At 42.0% G+C, this 16,548-nt stretch overlaps 2 protein-coding genes across 2 annotated transcripts in view; one reads left to right on the top strand and one right to left on the bottom strand.

The window, feature by feature from the left end:
* Positions 1 to 16,548, top strand: part of ctnna2 (catenin (cadherin-associated protein), alpha 2) — a 358,241-nt gene that overhangs the window by 214,093 nt on the left and 127,600 nt on the right. The window lies entirely within an intron of this gene.
* On the bottom strand, positions 556 to 2,179 carry lrrtm1 (leucine rich repeat transmembrane neuronal 1). Its single transcript, XM_085355933.1, has one exon. It carries the CDS (start codon positions 2,177 to 2,179, stop codon positions 626 to 628), a length of 1,554 nt encoding a protein of 517 aa, XP_085212059.1. The 3' UTR covers positions 556 to 625.

The raw sequence follows: 16,548 nt of genomic DNA, 5'->3' as shown, positions 1-16,548 counted from the left end.
TCTCTGACAGGCTTCTCATATACAAATGAGTTTCTGTGAATAGCAATTCATTTATTTAAACACTTTTTTGTAGTTTACAAAAGAAATAGATTATCTTTTTTTTGTCCACACTTGCACGTCTTCTTCTTTAACATATTTTACACAGTTTTATTTTTACATTTTTAATTAAACTTAAATGTGTTTTTAATATTTTAAATGCTCAAATATTGTGTGTACCATAATACAAATGGTTTCTTTTTTTCCTCTCCTGTGTCCCCAGTTTATTTTTAAACAATAATTAAATGTCCTGAAATAGAAAGACACATTAAAGCTCAAATATCCATCCTCGAGAGAAAAGCCTCAGCGCTGTATTCCTCTCTCTTTTTCGATAGAACACGAACAGGTCCAAGAGTCCCATGACCATTATGTGACTTCAGATCAGCAGCAGATAGCAGTAGCAGTAAATCCACCACAAAATAGTCAGCCACATGAAGCACACTTCTTCCACATCACAGTGAAATGCTTTGTAAAAAAAAAAGTGTCCAGAAGATTGAATAATTCCTTCTGTCCCCCTCCCCGGTGTATCCAAAAAGGAATTTACTGTATATCCAGATAATCACAGGTAAAGACTTACTCAAAAGCAGGGTCACACTTCACATTCCCGAGAAGCTTGTTGTTGGCAAGTGCAAGAGCCATATTCATTGATGATTACCAAAGCTCCCTCAATATGGTTAGGTTTATAGTCAACATAGTACTCTGGTGTAGAAATTGCAGCCATCTGCTGCATGCTTTGCTTTTGCTTCTGCTTACGGCGCTGACTGCTGAAGCACTGCCTCAGTTGCCTTATTCCAGCTGGAAAGCACTTCCATGCCACGTATAGCATGAGCACTATGATGAGAAAGGAGAAGATGAGTGCCATGGTGCCTGTTACCACCTTGTGGATCTGCATGGTGCTCTCTAGGTCATCATGGCCCACTGTGACAGTGAAAGAATTTGTGACCACTTCACTACCCTCGCCCTCATAGGGGTTGGGAGTAATGGGGCCCAGATCCCTCGTGGAGGCGTACAGGCCTGCTGTGGTCACCTCTACTGGGGGATCCTCACATAGCTGAAAAGCATAGACGGCATCCAACACATCCTCACCCTGTGCTGTGTCAGGGCTTGAACACAGCAGGGAATTGTCATGCTGGCCTCGGAAGGCACTCAGCCAAGAGGCCAAGGCACACACATTGCGGCTGCACTCCCAGTCATTCCCTGCCAGGGTAATGCTGTCCAGAGATGACCACGAATCCAGAATGCGCTGGTCCACAGAGGTCAAACGATTAGAGTCTAGCATCAGTACCTTGAGGTTTGGTGTACTCTCAAAAACATGTGGCTCGATGTACTCGATTTCGTTTGCTGACAGGTCAATCTTCTCTAAAAAGTGCCATGTCCAGTCTAGTGTGTTTACAACAATAGTGGCACGATTGTTGTGCATGTACAGAGTGCGTAAAGAGATGAGGCGTGGGAAGTGGGCTAGGTTGACTTTAACTAGCTCATTGTGCTCAAGATGCAGCTCAGTCAACTTAAAGAGGCCAGCGAAGGAGTTTCGTGCCAGGCTCTGCAGTTGGTTGTATCCCAAGTCCAGAAACTGCATGCTCCTGCAGTCCTGAAAAATCCGCACTGGCACAAATTTGAGAGCATTGTAGCGCAAATGCAAATTGGTGAGCTTTCTAAGGCCGTGGAACAGGTCAGGCTCTAGTACCTGCAGCCTGTTGTATGAGAGGTCCAAGATACGGAGGTTTGGGAGGGGCCTAAAGGTGCCATTTGGCAGACTCTCAATCCGGTTGTTGCTCAGGTCTAACTCCTTGACTCGTCTCAGCTTGTCAAATGCACCCTCCTCTACAACGTCAATGCTGTTGTGATCTAAATAGAGCCAGGTGAGCTGTGACAGACCAGCCAGTTGGCCTTCACGCAGCTCCGTTAAGTTGTTCTCTCTCATGGACAGGCCCATGGCACTGCTCAGATTGCGGGGAATGTCTGTGAGGTTGAGCCCCTCGCAGTACAGCAGCTTGCTGTCGCAGCGGCACAACCTTGGACAAACCCCCTCTACCAAGGGAACTGTTCTTAGAAAAATGCCCAATGAACACAGTATCAACCCAGGGGGCTTCTTCAGTGGCCACTTTAAGTACAGTCCAATTAGAAGGAAATCCATTAGCATAAATATCCAGGGATGTCAGGGAGAAAATGTCCATTGAACCACTCTGGATATCGGTTTTGCCCGTATCAGATCATATTTATCGCATCATATCTATCTCGTTCAACAAGCTGTCTCATTCTATGTATGTCAGCTGAAGACAGTGATAGTATTTTTGTTATCAAGTCCCAAAAAATGCCAAAAAAATAAAGTCTCTTTCCTTACGTTATATATCAAGCAGTGGGTGGAGAGTAGAGGGGATGGAAAATCAAACTGTCCTCACTGATCAATCTTATTCGAAAAAATTCCTACTCACCCCTATTCAAAAGCTGACAATCTCCATTCAGCATCTCGCTTTGTGCCCCAACACTAATTATGTGCGAATCTAAAAAAGACCCCACTGTGGTACAAATTCTCCCCCCCTCCCTTCTCTCTTTTCAGTGGACACCAGATCCTTGGCAGGCTTACAATGTCTTAGTTCTCTTCAAGTGAAAGAGCCAGAAAGAGAAGGAATCCAAGTAGCTTTCAGCGAGATGGTAGGAAGTGCAAGTACCCCTGTCTGCATGAGCTCTGTCTCTCCTGCTCCTCCGCAGTCCTCTGCTGCAACGATCAGAGGGAAGAAGAGACAACCAGCGAAAGAAAAAAATAAGCAAGAATCTTTTTTTTTCTTTTTTAAAATAATCTGTCTTCAGCTCTTTCCTCCTTTCCCTCCCGCTTAAGTTTCAAAAGATCTGTCAAAATGTGTTATCGTCCATCGCTTGAAGAAATCACTGACTTGTAAGGTTTAGATCCATTCAAGCACTTAATCATGAGTTCAGTGACGGACGCAAGGGAAAAACAAAAAAACAAAACAGGATATAAAGAGATGAACCCTGTTCACTGTTTTCTTGTGTAACAGTATTCCTCGTCATCTGAGTGGCTCATATTGGTTCGGTAGCCGCTCGCATCCCCCGTGGCTCGCAGGTTTCGTTTACTCCCTTGCTCTCTGGGTGTCTTCTCAGCCAGCTGGAAGAGGCTGCTGAAGGCTGGTGCTGGTAGGCAGGCAGGGGCGGTAAATGTGGGAAGCAAAGGAACGCGCAATCCCTTGCAGCAGACCAGTACACTGACAGCGCATGCAGAAGCACCTTCTGTTCACTGAGTGTCGTAAGCCACTCACAATTCAGAGTGCTCGCTCCCTTTCCCTCACTCTCTTGCTCTCTTTCCCTTGATCGCTCTCTCACTTGTTCATGCTGCTCCCCTCCTCCTCTTCGCTCTCACATCTTCCCTCACTGCTTTTTTCTTGCTGTGTTTTTCTCTGTGCCTCAGACATTTACATATCCAGAATGGGCTGGGCTTAAACCAGGGGCTTTAATGAACCCCCTCCACCCCCCATATCTCTAGCGCTCTCTCTCTCTCTCTCTCTCTCTCTCTCTCTCTTTCTCTCTCTCTCTCTCTCTCACTGTCTCTCTCTCTCCCACACATACAAACACTCCTTCCCTCCCTCAATGACTGCAATGAAATCGGCCTCTTGACGTTGTCTGATTTCAGGCTTGCAATGATGAAAATGGGATCTTATATTATTTCTTTTCTTAAACAGATGTTTGCTTATATATCTGTGCTATATAGATGGAGAGGGAGGAAAAGAAAAGATATATAATTTCATCAAAGAATTTCTAAATATCTTCAATGAGACTTAAATGCACTAGTCACCATGTATGTCCTTCATTATATCATAGATGCCACAGGAGCATACGTGTATATATGGTATACTTGTTGCTTGCTTGCCAGCAACAAAGGTCGGCCTGTGAGTCAAGATGATTATGGCGTTCTTCATGTGCTCAAACCACCAGAAATTCTTTGTCGCTGACAGTTATTGCTGTCTGTGTCCATTGTGCATGCAGATGCAATTGTTTCCCACATAATATTAGCATTAAGCTAACATAGATATTCCCTCTGAAGGCTCACTTGTCTTCCTTTGCACTTCTCTGGAATTGCTTCTAGCCGTGTCATTGTTCTGCCCTAAAAGTTCAAAGACAATGAGCTGTGACTGTGTCTTATAGGCTTCACACGAGCCAAGTTTTAAACTTCTGACTCACCTCCTTCCTTTTCTGAGTTAATTGCACATTGGCTAACGGAACTTTCTTGTTCACTTATTCAGAAAACAATGAATTTAAGATGAACAAAAAAGAGTCTGAACAAAAAGATAAAGAGTGTTTTTTAATTTTTAATTATGCCCGCTTAACAATCCAGGCTGAGGATATAGAGCCAAGTATACAGTGTGAGAACGAGACGAGAAAGGATGGGAAAGGGTTTACATCGGCGTACGACCTCAGCATTCCTAGCCAAACTAGCAGTTTCCACAAGTTTCTCGAATTTATTGCCTAATTCAAAGTATAGACAGAAACAATTGAGAGGATTATTTCAAAATGTAGGATAGATAGAAAACAGACAAATGTATATTAGCAACAAGTGCGGAAAAAGCAGAAGCCAGAATGATATGGGTAAAAATGAAAATTTGACAAAGCAGAACTTATTTTCTTCTTTAAAGTTTTACAGCCTCTGGCAACCGGGGAATTGCATTACTGCCATCTTCTAGAAATAATTGCGATTTGCTGAATAATTCTGTAGAGCAGATCACGAGTCGATCAATAGATCTTTTTCTATGCAATGTTTCTGCTAGTATTTATCTCTGCATTTCATTGTTGCAGGTGATAAGCATACAGAGCCAAGAGGCAGGTGCAAGCATTGATTGGTTAATTGGGAACAGGTGAGGTGGGTGTGATTGTCATGTGGTCATAACCAGGAAGACAGACTGAGGACATCTGGTGGATGTTTGAGGGGTGACATGAAGCAATGTGGAGCACAAATGTGGATTTCTTTCCCCTGCATTTTATAAATTTAAAAACAAAAAGAATGTCATTTACACATCATAAGCCTTTACATTTTTTAATCCCTTTTATTTTTCTTTAAATTTTTCAGTTTTTCTCACCACTGTGTTGTATCATTATATATACAGTGGGGCAAAAAAGTATTTAGTCAGCCACCGATTGTGCAAGTTCCCCCACTTAAAATGATGACAGAGGTCAGTAATTTGCACCAGAGGTACACTTCAACTGTGAGAGACAGAATGTGGAAAAAAAAATCCATGAACCCACATGGTAGGATTTGTAAAGAATTTATTCGTAAATCAGGGTGGAAAATAAGTATTTGGTCAATAACAAAAATACAACTCAATACTTTGTAACATAACCTTTGTTGGCAATAACAGAGGTCAAACGTTTACTATAGGTCTTTACCAGGTTTGCACACACAGTAGCTGGTATTTTGGCCCATTCCTCCATGCAGATCTTCTCGAGAGCAGTGATGTTTTGGGGCTGTCGCCGAGCAACACGGACTTTCAACTCCCGCCACAGATTTTCTATGGGGTTGAGGTCTGGAGACTGGCTAGGCCACTCCAGGACTTTCAAATGCTTCTTACGGAGCCACTCCTTTGTTGCCCGGGCGGTGTGTTTTGGATCATTGTCATGTTGGAAGACCCAGCCTCGTTTCATCTTCAAAGTTCTCACTGATGGAAGGAGGTTTTGGCTCAAAATCTCACGATACATGGCCCCATTCATTCTGTCCTTAACACGGATCAGTCGTCCTGTCCCCTTGGCAGAAAAACAGCCCCATAGCTCGATGTTTCCACCCCCATGCTTCACAGTAGGTATGGTGTTCTTGGGATGCAACTCAGTATTCTTTGTCCTCCAAACACGACGAGTTGAGTTTATACCAACAAGTTCTACTTTGGTTTCATCTGACCACATGACATTCTCCCAATCCTCTGCTGTATCATCCATGTGCTCTCTGGCAAACTTCAGACGGGCCTGGACATGCACTGGCTTCAGCAGCGGAACACGTCTGGCACTGCGGGATTTGATTCCCTGCCGTTGTAGTGTGTTACTGATGGTGACCTTTGTTACTTTGGTCCCAGCTCTCTGCAGGTCATTCACCAGGTCCCCCCGTGTGGTTCTGGGATCTTTGCTCACCGTTCTCATGATCATTTTGACCCCACGGGATGAGATCTTGCGTGGAGCCCCAGATCGAGGGAGATTATCAGTGGTCTTGTATGTCTTCCATTTTCTGATGATTGCTCCCACAGTTGATTTTTTCACACCAAGCTGCTTGCCTATTGTAGATTCACTCTTCCCAGTCTGGTGCAGGTCTACAATACTTTTCCTGGTGTCCTTCGAAAGCTCTTTGGTCTTGGCCATGGCGGAGTTTGGAGTCTGACTGTTTGAGGCTGTGGACAGGTGTCTTTTATACAGATGATGAGTTCAAACAGGTGCCATTCATACAGGTAACGAGTGGGGGACAGAAAAGCTTCTTACAGAAGACGTTACAGGTCTGTGAGAGCCAGAGATTTTCCTTGTTTGAGGTGACCAAATACTTATTTTCCACCCTAATTTACGAATAAATTCTTTACAAATCCTACCATGTGGATTCATGGATTTTTTTTTCACATTCTGTCTCTCACAGTTGAAGTGTACCTCTGGTGCAAATTACTGACCTCTATCATCATTTTAAGTGGGGGAACTTGCACAATCGGTGGCTGACTAAATACTTTTTTGCCCCACTGTATATCTCTGTCACATTGTCATGAGCCTGGTGTGTTTTAAACATCAGGAGTGAGTTTCTTTAAATTTGGAACAAACATTTGGCTTGATTCAAGGGTGATCAAAGGTCAAAAGGTCACTGTGATTTTTTTTTTTTTTTTGGTCCTAATGCAACCCATGAAGAGTCTTTTTGAGAAGTGGCTTAAATATTTATTTTTTTAGTATTTGATATTCATTATTTATTTGTTTAATAGCAAGTATTTGTGCTTATGCTTGGAGTTAAGAGATTGAATTAGTTTAAATTAGGTTAGTAATCAAGATTAGATCTTATAGTGTAAAGCTCAAGGTCACTTTGACTTCACCTCACTCCATTCTCATAAATGTGATATCCTACAGTTTCCAGGATGGAATTTCATTACAACTGGAGCAAATGCTTCACTTAGACTCGAGGATGAACTGATTAAAATTTGATGGTCAACATTTAAGATCACAGTGCCGTCGCAAATCACATTTGCAGCCATATCTCAGGATTCTGTGTGATAATTTTTCACTTAGTGTCAGACGTAAAAGTGAACTGTGGACCGAGGATCACGCAGATATGTGGAAAACTCTTTGAAGTGTGGATATTCCTTTTCCCACTTTTTTCCTCAGCGTGCAGTTAGCAGTCATACCAGAGGACAGTGATGGCATGCTCTAACAAAGAAGCTGTCTTGATGTGTGTCTGTGTACTTTTTTTTTTACCTGGTTGACAATATTTTTAAATCTTGCGTCATGAGTGTTTTTCATATTGTCAATAAGAAAATCTATTAAAAAAATGTTATATAAGAATCAGACTTTCTAGCTATCAGTGATGCTCATACATAATATAATATAATATATGGTATATATGGTAATAATATACACATAATATCATTATTTATTTTGTAATTCATAAATAGCTTTTAATAACGAAGTGGTTATCAGTTATGGTGTATCGTCAGCAGACTGAACTTGATTTGAGGGCTCAAATATGTCTCAAAATTAGAAGCATCATTATTAAAATCATTTATTGAATCAGATGACGTCCCACTGTTTGAGTCCGAGAAAACAAGGCAGATGATAACTAATTGGCCTGCCGCAGCGATAATGTTGATGGGCATCTCGGAAAGCATTGAGATAGGGGTTGGCGGAAACACTTACACCCCAGAGTGGAAACAGCAAGACATGATTTCACGTCCACAATGGACCGGGAATTCTAGCAGATGGAGGTTGTCTCAGTTTGAAAGGGTCACAAGCGGACATGGAGTTTATTAATTTAAATTTTCGTATTTGTTGTGTCTCTTCCTTAGTATTTTAATATCCACAGTAATGATCTGAGGAACAGAGGAAATGTCCTGTTTCCTTCACACTTAAACCCGTAATGACAGTAGCCTCGTGAAGGCTTGTGCAGTCTGAGTTTACTCCACAGTATCAAGAAAAGATCCACTTTGTTCAAACAATGATTTTAAAGGAGCTTGTACTAACTGCAGCTTGGGTAAACAAAAAGGGGAGCGTCATCATGTTCAGTGGGGCATGTGACAAGAGGACCGTGGGTGTCACACTAGGTTATAGCTCCTTGAAGTATGCTTTTGTATGATGCAAAGTTTATTTGTGTAAATATTCTGAATTATTAGCATGACTTGTCCATGTTTTTTAGCTTTAGGGCTGATTGTTTGGTTGGAGGGATGATTTACTCAGCAGAATGGATGAACTTAGAAAACTCTTTGTATTTCTCCATATAATATGATGGAGGTACAATAGCTCAAGGCATTAAGAACACAAGCCTGCCATTACATATTAAAATCTTTAATTCCACGTTGCTAACCCCATTTATATAAATGCATGTAACTTTCAAGTCTGAGACAGCTTGCTCTTTCTCTGCTTATTTTTTGTTGTTGCTTGAAACAGCCAAGCTTGTTATTGTTGGCTGGATAGAAGACATTGCCAATGATTGGCCTTAATGGCTGCTTTTTCCATATTGCATATCGTTGAACTGTCCAAAGTTCATTGTACTTTCAGTATCTGGCATGTTTTGAACCACACGGGCACTTTAGTTTAAGCGTTGGATGTATTTTTGTAAACCACAGAGACTTTCATAATTCCCTCAGCCAGACTCTTTTTAATTTCGGTGGTCTTCTCTGCAGATGCATTTTGCTTTAATGACTAGAGTTTTAATTCAGGATTTGATGATTTGCTTTTAGTTTCACCCCACACTCTTTTGACTTATCTAGTCTTTTGAACATGCTAAACACGCACAACATTTTGAACTTTGAAAGAGTGCAAACATAGAACTTTGAACTTCTTATTTTGATTATGTTGTATATACCTTTTTTTCTGTAAACACAGGATATTGATGAAGTATTCCAGGTGGGTAGCTATATCAGAGATGAAACCTCTATGTGGCACTGGCAGTTCTTCCCTTTTAGATGGCATGGCTCTTAACTCTGTCCTCAGTGAAATACAATTATGTGAAGAACTGGACTAACTGCATTGACTAGCATGTTACTTCCCTAAAGTCTAATGAGTATAAATTTGTATGTGTATATAAAATCTAAGTTCACTGAACTTTAGCATCCTTTTATGTTAACAAAATGTGTCAAAAAGCAAACAAATAACAAAAAAGTCACTAAGTCAGACTGCACTCATAAACTAAAGAGTTATACACAACAGTCAGATAGATGATAAACATCAAATGCACTTGGTTGTCAGAGTAGGCTCCGACAAAGATGTATAAACTAAAGAACAAGAAAGAAATGCAGTGCATTTTTGTAAGGCACATATAGCACAAAATATGCTGCTGTGAGAAGATCTCAAAAAGTAACGCATCATGCCTCTAAAGAAACAACTGACAAAGAAAGTCACTGATATCTATCAGTCTAGAAAGGGTTATAAAGTCATTTCTAAGGCTTTGAGGCTCCAACAAACTATGGTGAGAGCCATTATTAACAAATGGAGAAAACTTGGAACTGTGGTGAACTTTCCCAGGCGAGGCCAGTCTACCAAAATTACTCAAAGAGTGCATCGGTGATTCATCCAGGAAGTCACAAAAGACCCCAGAACAACAACTGAAGCAAAACTGGCATCAATAGCAGAGTCTCAAGGTGAAAACTACTGCAGAACAAAAAGAACACAACACGTCTTGATGGTCACCAAGACTTTTGGTGAAATCGTTTGTGGACTGATGAGACGCAAGTTGTACTTTTTGGAAGGTTAGCATGTCATTAAATCTGTCAAATTAACACAGTATTTCATAAAAAGTACATTATACCAACAGTGAAACATGGTGGTGGTAGTGTGCTTCAGGAATTGGATGACTTGCTATAGTTGATGGAACCATGAGTTCTGCTCACTACCAGAAAATTCTGAAGGAAGATGTCCAGCCATCAGTTCATGACCTGAAGCACTTGGGTTATGCAGAGGGCAATGATCTGATCATAACACATCAGATGTACATATCTATCTATCTATATAAGTAGTGGTACCTAGGCCTCTGGGACCCTCAAGCTCCCATCTCAGGTGCTGTTCCCAGATCTGCTGGAGCCACTCGCCTAGCTTGGTCGTCAATGCACCAAGCGATCCGATTACCACGGGGACCACTGTTACCTTCACCCTCCACATCTTCTCTAGTTCTTCTCTGAGCCCTTGATATTTATCCAGCTTCTTGTGCGCCTTGACCCTGATGTTGCTGTCATTCAGTATCGCTACGTTTATCACTACAGTCTTTCTCTGCTTGTCTACCACCATTATGTCCGGTTGGTTAGCCACCACCATTTGTCCGTCTCTATCTGGAAGTCCCACACGATCTTAGCTAGGTCATTTTCAACCACCCTTGGGGGCGTCTCTCATTTTGACCTCGGGACTTCCAGGCCATACTCGGCACAAATGTTCCTGTATACTATGCTGGCCACTTGGTTATGGCGTACCATGTATGCCCTGCCAACTAGCATCTTGCACCCTGCTGTTATGTGCTAAATTGTCTCAGGGGCGTCTTTACACAGTCTGCACCTGGGGTCTTGCCTGGACCCCAGCCTCTATGGATCTTTCTTGGATTTCTCTTTCCTGAGGTATTCACTAAGCTGATGTACTCGTGGATGTTCGTTGTGTCATCCCGGATAGCAGTTCTGACACTCCCTAGTCCTCAGCCTATGAGAGAGAGAGAGAGATGTACTGCTTCACCAAGCAGTTGAACAGGTGTATTTTTTTGTTGAAATGCATCTGTGTGTATTTGTTGCTCTGACAGAGTGAGAATTAATATGGTTCTAAATTGCTTCCGGCCATGTCCAAAGCAACACGTTCCCAGTTGAGAAAGAGAGAGAGAAAACAACACAGTTTTCCCATGTCACAACACAGTGCAGTCACACACTTCTTGCTTTTACGCTGAAACGAGATCAAAATTCTTCACCCTCCACCACATGCGCACACATTTACAACAACCTGACACAGCCAGTTTTTCACCCACCTTCAGTGGGTTGGTGTGTGGTTTTTCCATATGCAGTATTTCATTCAATTACTTGTTTTAGCTTTGCTACTTAGTCTGTTTCTTTATGCAATTGTGTTCTGGCTCTAATGTTTTTGGATTCAGAGACTACATCAAACAGTGGCTTGTAACTGGGCTCTGTCTGCCAAAGGAACTTTGTTCAGCTGTCAGATGATGCAGAAATCCCACTGAGCACCACCAAGCCCATTTTCAAAACCCAGCTCTCTGAGGCAGCACCCCCCTCCACTTTTGATAGTCCTGACTACTCTGGCCTATTGCCTCATCCAGAGCCAAACAAGCCTGTACATCCTTTATGTGTCCACTAACCTCTCTCATGTTTGGATGAATCGGAGCAGAATGCAGTGACAGAGGAGTCTCTGATGCAAAAGGCTGAAACACTTGTAAATTTAGACAGAAAATTACTTGTCCCTTTATTCCGTGTCCCTGCTTCAAGGTAAAGTTAGAACACTAACCGAGAGTTTTGTATAAACTTTCATTGAAGGTCTTTGTGTATATGAAGTCCTAACCCTTGGACCGTGAATTGAAATTTAAATCAGCAATGACTCAAGCGAAGGAAAGTAAAACGATTTATTTGACATGGGGCACACAATAAGGAAATGTAGGAACGTATTTAAGGAGGGGAAAAGCGCTTCTCCAAAAATATCCCAGCATTGGTGGTATGGTGGTGGTGCAGGAGTAATGATTTAGATCTCAATGAATGTGATGTGGAGAAGAACTGCTAATGAGCAGAGTCAAAGAACTCACGAGGACTGGAGGATAAATAGTAAGGAGGAGAACAGCATCAATGTGAAACTGAAATGAGAGCTGAAACCAGCAGAAAAAGGTAATCTTTTAAAAAATACAACAGTGGCATGACAGAGATTTCTCATTGGTTTAACAGAAGGTTGAAGACAATCAGTTAGGTGAATAGACTGTACCAAAAGTGCTTATTCTAAGCATGAGATAGAAAAAGTAGATAGATTCTGTTACTCATAAATTAAAACTCCACTGGTTAGCAATGTACTTGCAAAAATTCGGAACAAGACACTGTTTCTTTGTAAAAATCTGATTGTGCTTGAAATTATGTGCACAGTGCTGCATCCTTCTTTTGATCAGCCATAATTACCATGTTAAATGGCTATCAGATTTTCCTCGACTTCATCTAAATGTCCCTGTCATTTATTTGTGTGTGTGTGTGTGTGTGTGTGTGTGTGTGTGTGTGTGTGTGTGTGTGTGTGTGTGTGGAGAAAAACAAATAATCGCAATCCAAAAAACTACAGGGTATTAGCAACGTTTAATGGTTTTTATCTTAACGGATTGTTTAAAAAAAAGAAAGAAAGAAAAGAAAAACAACACAAAAAGAGAAGAACTGATGCCAAGAACCTCCTGGCTGTTCATTCACAGTGACAGTGCCACAGGTGGTGATGTACATGCAGTCCGCTTTCTCCTTTACTGATGACTGACCTTGACAGTAATTAGCTACACGATGACTGAAAAACAGGATGACAATGTTATTCATCACAGGCACAGCTGGGGGTGACCCGGGTTTCCTAAAAATGTCTTATAACTGAAGCCAACTTTATATTCATCATGTGATACTTTAAATGACCTTAAAACAAAAAACACACACAAACACATGCATACACACTGCAGTTTAACAAGATAATTACCATCTTTAATGAGCTAGTATCATATCTCACTGGTTTTACCAAACAAATGGTAGATGCTGACGCTTATCTCATATGACTGTATTATCTCATACTTAATCCTCTGGGTTATTATAAGGACATCTGAATTGTGAATTGGTAATTACTGTAAAATGCATTTCTAAATAACAAATGAATCATAATGAATTCATGTTCATATTTGATAAAATAATACATGATCACTTCATCATCTTGTACTTCCTTTTATTTCCTCCTTGTTCTGATGAATTAGACGTCATGGAGTAATGAAGATGAAATGAATACTATACCTGTGCCAGCATCACATCTGTACAGCACAAAATGCACACAGTGGCATATATTATCAAGCCTACCAACACAAGTCAGTGTTGCTTTAGGTCACCTGACTGACCAAGTGACCCATATGCCAAATGACACTGCAGAGACCTTGGTTGAAATCCACTCGAGACGATTTCCTGTGTGTCATTCCCCCCCATTTCTGCTCTCCTGTACAATCTCTGTACTCCATTGCCTAATAAAGGCTGAAAATACCAAAAATTTCCTCATGTGTATATATATATATATGTATATATATATATATATATTAGGGGTGCAACGATATTCGTATCGATATTGAACCATTCGATACAGTGCTTTCGGTTCGGTACGCATATGTATCGAACAATACAACATTTGTAATTTATTTTATCAACTTTCCTTCTGACGATGCTGTCTGTGTTGAGCGCTCAGTGAATCTGCGTTCGACTACTCCGCCTAGGCTGCACTGTCGAGCACAGATCCACTGAGCGCTCAACACAGACAGCATAGTCAGAAGGAAGAGCGCAGGGCAAGCTAGCAAGACAGAAGTTAAGCTCTTCTTGCAACATGGACCTCCCCCACCCTCATTCAGATCTGGCGTTTGGAATAATTTTGGTTTTCATGTGACGTATGACCCTGAAGGTAAGCGAGTCATGGACTAAAGTAAAACAGTATGTTGGATGTGCCATGCAATGCTCAATTACATGGGTGGGAACTAGTGTGTTAGCGCAGTTAGCTCGTTAACGTGTTGGCCGTCTAGCCCCATGCACGGGGTGATCGGCGGTAGCTCGTTAATGGAGATTTGCCGTGTTGTGGCGTTAAGGTCATTTCAACGAGATTAACCTGAAAGCACTAGTGGGAACACAACGAATATGACTGCACATTTACGCCGACATCATCCTAGTGCAAAGACAAAAACAACAAGCATGCTACTAACTTTAGCCGAGTCATTTAGACAGCTGTTAGCACATGATTCTCCTTATGCTGCTGAGAATATAGCCCAGAAGAAGCGGATAGTATAGCTTTTATTTTGGAAAGAGACATTTCTCTGTAATAAACTCTCTTTTCCAAAGATGAGTGATTCCTCAATCAGATACAGGGCTTGCAATATCGCTAGCCCGACGTCCTGGGGCTAGCGATTTTTCCAGTCGGGCTACCAAAATCTATCTCTTCCCTGCCCGTCGGGCTATTGTAGGAAGGAAAAATATATGTCAATACTTTTGCATTCTTTCAGAAATGTAGCTGGGTAATTATGTCATTGGCATCGGTGAGCCACTGTCAATATGTGACATATTGAAATCGCGTTTGAATTTGCGCTTGTTTTTTTGCTTTCACTTTGCAATCGTGCGAACTGTGTATAGAGAGCGACAGCACTGATCTGTGAGTGATGATAATTTGTGCACCAATTCCTCTGACATCGTCTTATTAATCGTTAGCTTACTATGCAAACATGACAAGTGAAATCTCCGGCAGCTTAAACATGTGAGAGGTTGATCGCGCAGAGAATCGCTGAGCTTATGTGAGTGCGTGTGTAAAAGCAGCAGGATTTATATTTGACTACGATGACCTGGATGACTGAGAACCTTCACAGACAGATATATATTTTAGTTCTGCTGAGCCAAATAAGACAGGTCAGGGTGAAGAAGTGACAGCCAAAGAAAAGCTTACCACAAAACGGAGAAGTTATGACAAATCAGACTATAAGGCAAAAAGAAAGTGCAGCTTTATGGTTTCATGGACAAAATAATTTCTGTGGCTGCAATATGATGAGCTAAATAACCAGGGCTGCACATAAGTGGTCCGCAGGTGCGCATTCGCTGTCAAAATAAAAAACACGCACAAGGGTTAGGGTTAAATTTAAAAACTGTACTTTTGAGTTAAAATATATATTTATAATTTTAATAAATGACAAATTAAAAAGGCATGAACATTTTTTTTGTATCGAAAAAATATCGAACTGTGACACCAAAGTATCGAACCGAACCGAACCGTGAATTTTGTGTATCGTTGCACCCCTAATATATATATATATATATATATATATGTATATATATATATATATATATATATATATATATATATATATATGTATATGTATATATATATATATATATATATATATATATATATATATATATATGTATATGTATATATATATATATATATATATATATGTATATATATATATGTATATATATATATGTATATATATATATATATATATGTACCCGAGGGTGCCCGAGGGCGAGCGTCTGGTGGCCGGGCCTTAGTCCATGGGCCCATCCTCCCGCAGGAGGCGCCATAGGGGTCGGGTGCATTGTGTGCCGGGTGGCGGCCAGGAGCGGAGGCCCTAGCGGACTGACTCCCGGCTGCCAAGACTGGCAATAGGGACATGGAATGTCACCTCTCTGGTGGGGAAGGAGCCTGACTTAGTGCGTGAGGTTGAGAGGTACCGGCTAGCTATAGTCGGGCTCACCTCTACGCATAGCTTGGGCTCTGGAACCAGTCTCCTGGAGAGGGGCTGGACTCTGTCTCACTCTGGAGTTGCCCCTGGTGAGAGGCGGCGGGCTGGGGTGGGTATTCTAATATTCCCTCAGCTTGCTGCCAGTACGTTGGGGTTTTTCCCGGTGGATGAGAGGGTTTGTTCCCTGCGCCTTAGGGTCGGGGAACGGGTCCTGACTGTCATCTGCACTTATGCGCCGAGTGACAGTTCGCTGGAAGGTGCTCCACCTGGAGACTCTGTTGTCCTGCTGGGAGACTTCAATGCTCACGTGGGTAACGACAGCAAGAACTGGAGGGGCGTGATTGGGAGGAATGGCCTCCCTGATCTGAACCCGATCGGTGCTTTGTTATTGGACTTCTGTGCTAATCACAGTTTGGCCATAACGAACACCCTGTTCAAACATAAGAGTGTCCAGAAGTGCACGTGGCACCAGGACGCTCTAGGCCGTAGGTCGATGATCGATTTTATAATCGTATCACCAGACCTGCGACCATATGTTCTGGACACTCAGGTAAAGAGAGGGGCTGAGCTGTCAACTGATCACCACCTGGTGGTGAGTTGGATCAGGTGGCGGGGGAGGACGCTGGACAGACCTCGTGCACCTAAACGCGTAGTGAGGGTGTGCTGGGAACGTCTAGCAGAGGCCCCAGTCCGCGAGATCTTCAACGCACACCTCCGGCAGAGCTTCAACAGCATTCCGAGGGAGACTGGGGTCATTGAGTCCGAATGGACCATGTTCAGCGTCTCCATTGACGAAGCTGCTGCATTGAGCTGCGGCCGCAAGGTGGTTGGTGCCTGCCGTGGTGGTAATCCCCGAACCAAATGGTGGACACCAGAGG

This window comes from Diplotaxodon limnothrissa, linkage group LG6 (assembly GCF_057381915.1).
Source record: "Diplotaxodon limnothrissa isolate DT_005_m linkage group LG6, D_limnothrissa_male_GT1.1, whole genome shotgun sequence".
NCBI lineage: Eukaryota > Metazoa > Chordata > Actinopteri > Cichliformes > Cichlidae > Diplotaxodon > Diplotaxodon limnothrissa.
The sequence above is the reverse complement of the archived record's forward strand: the minus strand, read 5'-3'. Positions and strand labels throughout refer to the sequence as shown.

Bases quoted from the DNA above. Each gene is read 5' to 3' on its own strand.
- lrrtm1 (XM_085355933.1), bottom strand. From the start codon at position 2,179: ATGCTAATGGATTTCCTTCTAATTGGACTGTACTTAAAGTGGCCACTG.